The following is a 7,867-nucleotide window of genomic DNA, read 5'->3' as shown; positions in this document are numbered from 1 at the left end:
TGTTTCCGAAGTGATTTATGTCAAAAATCTTTTTGTTTCGTTACTTTCATAAGTTGCCTTTTCTACATTGCCTCCAGTCGGGGCTCTGGTGTGTCGGGGGCCCCAGAGCATCACCCCGTTTGCCCCAATGGTATGTTCGCCCCTGCTTTTTTTGTTTTCCATAAAAGTTAAAAAAAAGATACGTATACGCCATAGGTACTTTTAAAAAAAACATAATTTTGTAATTTTAAATATTAATATTTAAACAAAAGTGTTCACAATTTTTTTATTTTCATACAAGTTTTATTGCAAATGATACTTTATGCTACTAAAAAGAAATTCTGGAGTTATAAGTCCGTTCAAAATAATTTCTTAAGGGAATACTTCAATAAAATCAAACACATGTAGCTTCATTACGTATTTACATAGTCCTTACTGGCTGAACAGAATGGAAATTCGCTTGTGGCAAAGAAAAACGCCGTGGTACAAGATGTCAAATAAAATCGCTCAAAATGTAGAAAAGATGAACAGAATTATGTGGCGCACTAAAATGTCAATTGCCTTGAAAAAAAAAAATAATATTAACTGAGCAACCACATTAGAAACGTCAAAAGTCATTGCGCTTGTAGCTTGAAGTAAAAGTGGACTCGACTTGTACCACAGCGAATTTCCTTGCCACAGCCACAGCTACGTATTCTGGCACCAATATACTAATTTCATACTTTTTAACTTTGACAGCGACACAAGACACAAGCCACAGACACACATTCTGGTCTACCAGTTATTCTATTCTAATGTTAATTAAAAGAAATTTACTAACAAAATATGTATCATGGATCAAATTATAAAATTGCAAGTAGAATTGAAAAATATGATCCAGACGTCTGAATTATCTGAAAATAATAAAAAAACCTTTAGTTGATTTGATAGATTTAAAAAAAAAAAATGAACATAATCATTTAGGTCTTAGAGCCAATTAAAAATTTTAGGAATGGAAGTATACATACATAGCTTAAATTTGAAAAAGTGAATTAAGTTATTTGTATTCGAAAGTTCAAACAAAATATTTTTTTTTTGGATATGGTGTGGTTATGTCCAGAAATTTTTTTAACGTCCCATATTTTGCTGTCAGCTCGTGTGCTTCCATGGTTTTATTTTTGCTAAATTACATAAATCTTGGCTTAATTTTCTTACTGATGAAAAAAGTTGTAAGGATGGTGAGAAAAATGGCGCCTTGAATAAACTTCCTTCTTGTGATTTAACCAAAACAAATAGAACCAACATTTTTACTTTTTTGTTGCATTTATACCAATCGCAAAAGTATAATACTTCAGATAGTTTTAAGCACTTAAATAAATACAAAAAGTAACAGTTAAAGTATCAATGCAAACAAATAATTAAAAAAAAACTTACATTTTTGTTGACACTCTCAGCCCCATAACAAAACATAAATATCTGATTTCCAGCCCCAATTTTGTAAATCAAATAAATTAATTTTGAAAATCAAGGATTCTTTTAAATAAAATAAGAAACATTAAAGTTAAGAACATTATTACGGTTCAAAATAAGTTAAATAAAATTACCAATCGAAGATAAACCAAAACAATTCCCAATGTAATACTAGTCCAGTAATTTTAGGTTTTATCTGCGGAAAAATTCCTACTGGGCTGAATTTTGGTATACAGCTTAATGACGGCTTTGTTATGAAGATGTAAAAAATCGACATTGATATCGTGTCGCCCAGTAGGAATTTTTCCGCAGATTGGGCTTAAAAATGACTAAAATGACTGGGCTATACTAGCAAATGCGAAATTAACTAACACTGCTACTTTATAAGTCTGATTGAAACTTTTAAATATTTCCATTATATTTTGCTGGCGTTTTATTAGATCTTTTAGGTTATTGTAGAGAACATCATTATTTTCTGAATCATAACCTTAAAAAAGTGCAATTTTTATCTCAATTATTTCAGGTTTGTTAGTTGGTTAACTCACCTTTTGATGTATGTATCTTAAAAGGGACTTTTAAGTCCTTTTGAAATCTTCCTGCAGACATTGATAAGAAACAGAAAAATACATGCAAAAGCAAAAAAAAGTTCCATCAGTACCACAAACTCCAAACACATTAACTGTTCCAGAATGAGCAAGGACACAATAAATAATAATAGAATACAAGAGCTTGCTATTAATCCGAGTCATGTCTTGATATGGAAGCCTATGCAAATAAATAAGTTATTCCTTTTAGAGCCTTTAGCTGATTTATTTTTTTTTTAGAACTTACGCCGCTGGAAATGGCAAATCAACCCAATTGTCCATCATATTTCCGTTCATCAAAAATTGATAACCGTAGATTAAAAGAGGTTTTACCGCAAACAAGGAACTTATACCCAAAGCGTTTATATAAAATACTTTGCACCAAATTCTTGTCAAATAAGATACCTTAGTTATCAAAGAGTTTTTCTTAAAATCTGTTGTGTTTGAAAAATACATCAAATAATGTGAATGAAGTTGTTTCAAGATGACTTAACTTTTCTCATCTGTTTTGCAGTGTTCAAAAAGTCTTTTTAAAAGAAGTTCCAAATCTCGACGATAGTTTAGAAAACAAATGAATTTCATCGACGTCACAGTTTTTGATAAACATGGACAAATGACATCAAGGACTCTTAAAGGATTCCCTCGTATAAAGAAGGCAAAACGAGATTCTCCAATAACTGAAATAAACAAGAAAGTAAAATTTAATACTATTTTAACTATTGTCAATCGGTTAAATGGATCTAAAGGCCAAAAGAGAATAATCCTTAAAAGCCACTTGGAAATACAAAAATATGACACATCAAGTGAATCCTTCGATTGGGGGAGGTTCCGTTCACGACTAGCCCTGGTTTTTTAACTTTTGCCAATAATAACAACATGTCAAGAGTTTTTTTTATAGCAAAAGTTGAACTGGGTAGCAATTACATACAAACCTAGTAGCTAAAACTGAATATATTAAAACTAAATTGATAAATGCATCGTTTATTGTGATAAACTTTTATTTTAATTAATTCATAAGTTTAAGGAAATATACTTAAAAAAGTTTCATATTTTGTTATTGAACTGTACATTCTTTAATAGCTTTAATATTTAAGTTGTGTATAGGAGTTAGTCAGTTAATTTAAATTGAGCTTATAGACTCACTGCTCCTTGGGGGTGTTCGGTGTTTCTCAGAGTTTTAGTGATTCAAATAGTAGCCATTTTTATGTACCTTGTTAATACTATAACGGTTTATTATGTCTTTAAAGCAGGCTTGTAAAAATATCAATTAAAAAATGCATTTGAAAAAAAAAATTGCATTGAAAAACAAAAGTTTTTATTGTAGCGGAAAAAAAAATTGCATTAAAAAAAATTTTATTGCAACTGAAAAATATTTGCATTGAAAAAATATATTTATTACGACTAAAAAAATTTTGCATTAAAAAAAAAAATTGCATTGCAAATGAAAATAAAATTTGTATTGCAAATAAAAATAAAAATGCAGAAAATTTTGTATTTACAATACATTTTTTTGTCAATGCCAAATATTTTTATTTGCTGAAGGATCTTACCGAAGAAATACAAATTTTGAAGCATGGAATTTTGCTTGGATTCTTAAAAAGTTCTAGTTATTATTTTTGTTGACACTTTTTTGTGTACTATTCGCTAGTTCATCTAAACTATTAAAGAATGAAAAAAAAAAACAATTCTTTGCAAAAACATAACCTCAACTCCTAAAACTCTATACGATTAAATGCTGTCAATATTTTTTATATTTTTCCTTCACAAGAAACCATAAATTAAACCACGAACTATAATTTTCGTGATAATTTAGAATAGGTATAATATAGTCCACCGCTTAGGATTTGAATAAAAAGAAAACAGAACAGTTCTTCAGCTACTCAGGATCGCTGCCATCAAAATATTAAGAAAATTGCAAAAATCCCCAATTTTAATGCCATTTTCATTGTTTTATTGCAATTGACTCAAAATTTTGAGGGTTTTTGGGCAAAACTCATTCAAAACTGACGTCAAAATTTAAAAACGATTTAACAAAAAAAAAAAAAATAATTAAAAGATAGAAGTTGTCTAAAAACTAACATTAAAATTTTGAAAAAAATAATTTTTCCCAAAACTTGTACCGTTATTTTTGGTAAAAAAAGTTCGAATTAACGTGTAGAGTGTCCAAACCGTTTACCGTTATTGGCTTTACAAAAGATAAAAAAAATTTCAAAACACCAATTTTTAGATTTAAAAAATAATAATTTTTTTTTAAGTCCAAAATGCCAATCAAATATGTAGGTATATTGGGTGTTTGAATATATTTTTTAAATCGTTAATATTTTGAAAATATATAAAAATAAAAGAAAAGGTTAACTTTAAGGATAGAAATAATAACAGGTAAAAATCGGTGGGATGGTCAAAATTCCCGAAGAAAAAAAAATTTTTTTTTAAGGTTTAAAAATCGCTTTTTCAAAAGTCATTTTTTTAATGACTACAAACTTAAGCTTAAGTTTGCAATGTTAAGCCAGTAGGTATATTATAGAATAACGAAAAAAAAAATAATAGAAATAATGAAAATTATTAAAATTATTTTTATTTTAAGTGGAGCGATTGAATATAATTCAATTTTAAAGTTCAAATGACCTCAACTCATCAGTAAGATCTGTCGTACCCTTACTAAGACACCTTATTTTGGTCAATGTTCAGACTTTTAGAAAATGTATGCCCGTGGCATGGCATAAAAAGACAAGGTATGATCATTAGAGCCGCCATCTTACAAAATGGGGTAGTAAGGTTTTGATGTTTGGCATTTGGCAAAGTCAAAAGCAACAACAATTTCCAAGACAACAACAATTTCAATGGGCTGGGCTGTCAAAACCTTAAATAGCCATAAGTTTTGACAGTTCTCGATACTGAGTTTTTTCTAATGATCATACCTTCTCTTTTTATACCATGTGCCCGTGGTACGACAGATCTAACTGATGAGCCCACTGTCATACCTGGGCGAAACGCTTCGGAGTTGAGGTCACTTGAACATTAAAATTGAGGTATATTATAGATTTCGTGGTGAATTGTATTTTATTTTCTTACATTTGATAGGTACCTACATCTAGTTACATTATATGCATTTTAGTATTTATAAAACTGCTTGTAGAATTGTAAAATAAGATCCAGATGTCTGAATAATCTGAAATTAATAATAAATTAATTAATTAAATAGTCTATTCTTCTATAAGTAAATATTTCACATAAATATAAATTTATGAATAGAACTCAAGATATTAATTTTTTTAAATCGATCATTTAATATCATTTTTGGAGACTTTGGGAAATTGATTTTAAAAGCTTATACATATCTCAAATTCTATTGTTATAGTCATTTATGTCTTTTGCTTTTTTTGTAAATAAAAATAAAGTTACATACTGAAGCAAAAAGTTTTAAAGATGGCGAAAAAAATGGCACCTTCAAAGCACTTCCTTCTTGTGATTTAATCAAAACAAAGAGAATCAAATGTTTGACTTTCTTGTTGCATTTATACCAATCGCTAAAGTACAACACTTCAGTTAATTTGAAGCACTAAAATTAAATATCAAAAAATTAATTTATCAAAACATTATCTAAGTATAGAGACATTTCAATAATGCATGATGTTAAATAAACATTCATCTTCGTATCTGAACATTTAAGGGCATTTATACCGATATAGCATTTTTGGCATGTCTCAGGACCATAGTCTTAGAAATTCTTACATTTTTGTTAACACTTTCAACACCATAGCAATATGTGAAAAGTTGATTTCCTGCCCCTAAAGCATAGCTTAGATAAATTAATTTGGATATTCCGGAAATCTTTAGACCAAAAATTAACAAGAAAAACATAATTAAAAAATTCTATATAAAACTTGCAGGTCAAATAAGTTCAATTAATTCACCAATAGAAGATTAACCAAAACAATTCCCAACGTGATGCTCGCAAATACAAAATGGAAAAATACCATAAATTTGTAAACTTGATTGAATCTTTTAAATATTTCAATAATATTTTGTTGGCGTCTAATGAGTTTTGTTAGATCGTTGTAAAGGACATCATTATTCATAGGTTTGATATCTGTTAAGAGATTAAAGTTAAAACTTGCATTTTTTTTTTTTAATTTATACTTGTTACTATTTAAAGTATGACTTTTAACGGTCATTTTAAAGTCTTCTTGAAGACATTCATACGAAACTGAAATATACATGCAAAAGCTTAAAAAAGTTCCCTCTACTCCAGAAAGTCCAAATATTGTAACAGTTCCAGTATGAGCCAGACAGCAATAAATAAACGTGTACAAAGTTTTGTCATTTACTTGAGTCATATCTTCATATGGAAGTCTTAAAAAAGAAAATAATAATAAAAGGTTATGCCACTTTAAGATTAGAAATAAGTTCTTTAACTTACGCAGCTTGAAATGGCAAAGAAACCCAGATATTTCTATCTTCTTTTACAAAGTATTGATATCCCCAAACTATTAGAGGCTTCAAGGCAAATAAACAACTTGTAAATAAATGATTTAAATAAAGAACAACACACCATTTCGATATAAAATGAGAAACCTTAGCAATCATTGAGTTCTTTTCAAAGTTTTTAGTATCTAAAAATTCAAATACACTATTTTTACTAATATCAAAAAGATATCAACACTTTTCTTACCTTTTTTACAATGTTCAAATAGATCTTTCAAAATAAGTTCCAATTCTTTACGATAAATAAGAAAACAAACCAATTTCATCCAGGTTACCATTTTCGTTAAAAACGGACAAATTACATCGAGGGCTTGAAGGGGATCCCTTGTTCCCAAAATCCATGCCAATCGAATTTCTCCAATAACTGCCACACCCAAAAGTGTTAGATTGATAACTATTTTAATTATTGTTCGACGATTTAATGGATCTGGTGGCCAGAAACCAAGAAATCTTAGAATCCATTTGCAGATACGGAAAAATGAAACTTCAAGTGAATCAGTGCGTGAAAACTGGAACAAACCGGGAGCCATTTCTTGAGTGAATAAAACTCACTAAAATGATGAAAATTGTATTTATTATAAATGCGAGGGTAAGAACTGCAAAAAAGTTAAGTTATATTAAGTTTGTATAATATCAATTACCGTTATTCAAAGTTACAAATGAAAAAATAAATTGAAAGGGGTGGAGTTAATATTTTTAACTAGTTCAAAATTAAATATACATAAACTACCTAAGTTTATCATTATTTTTAATGAAGTTAAACTATAAATAAAAAGCATTACTGGGTCACACGTGCTTGGTCTTAAATATTTTTTTTTTTTTTTTTATAATGAACGCGCACTAAAGGGGTTTTGGGTACCCTTAATATGTATATATACACAGTACGAGCATTAGGAAAAGAGGAAGGGATGTAAAAGGAGATACCGATGCACATTGGTTTTAAAGTTCTGAACATTAAAATGGGAGGGAAAAACTGAGGCGGGTAATGCATTCCACATTCTAGTAGTACGACTAAAGAAAGAATCTCTGTATTTGACGGTACGTCCGAAGTTGGGCTCAAGTGTAAACTGATGGGCATTCCTTGAAGTGCGAGTATTACGGTTGAATTGTTTAAGGGGAGGAATGCAGCTAGCTATTTCATTAGAACATTTTTTAAAAAAGTACCTATAAAATAAGGACAGGCATGATACATTCTGGCGGTGCTCAAGAGGTGGGATTGTATCAGTAATGGACCTATCACCTATCATTTTAAAAGCTCTGTTTTGAATTCTATCCAAATAACTCAAGTGGGTCTTAGGAGCACCTGCCCAGATATGGGAATTATACTCGAGCTTTGGACGAATATATGCTTTATAGATTATAGCCAGATC

At 29.4% G+C, this 7,867-nt stretch overlaps 1 protein-coding gene and 1 long non-coding RNA gene across 2 annotated transcripts; both read right to left on the bottom strand.

Moving 5' to 3' along the window:
• Positions 1-808: 808 nt before the first annotated feature.
• LOC129906018 (uncharacterized) lies at positions 809-1,476 on the bottom strand. The gene is made up of 3 exons (XR_008770700.1): positions 1,393-1,476; positions 1,174-1,326; positions 809-872 (listed from the first exon to the last, which is right to left on the bottom strand). It is a non-coding gene; the product is annotated as an uncharacterized LOC129906018 (long non-coding RNA).
• Positions 1,477-5,121: 3,645 nt separating this feature from the next.
• On the bottom strand, positions 5,122-7,027 carry LOC129913846 (odorant receptor 10a-like). Its single transcript, XM_055992806.1, has 7 exons — positions 6,685-7,027; positions 6,433-6,625; positions 6,160-6,365; positions 5,927-6,102; positions 5,745-5,843; positions 5,419-5,571; positions 5,122-5,181 (listed from the first exon to the last, which is right to left on the bottom strand). Exons 1-7 carry the CDS (start codon positions 7,025-7,027, stop codon positions 5,131-5,133), a joined length of 1,221 nt encoding a protein of 406 aa, XP_055848781.1. The 3' UTR covers positions 5,122-5,130.
• Positions 7,028-7,867: the final 840 nt, after the last annotated feature.

The sequence above is a fragment of the Episyrphus balteatus genome, chromosome 1, assembly GCF_945859705.1.
Source record: "Episyrphus balteatus chromosome 1, idEpiBalt1.1, whole genome shotgun sequence".
Lineage (NCBI taxonomy): Eukaryota > Metazoa > Arthropoda > Insecta > Diptera > Syrphidae > Episyrphus > Episyrphus balteatus.
Note: the sequence above shows the minus strand (reverse complement) of the source record. Positions and strands in the feature narration are given on the sequence as shown.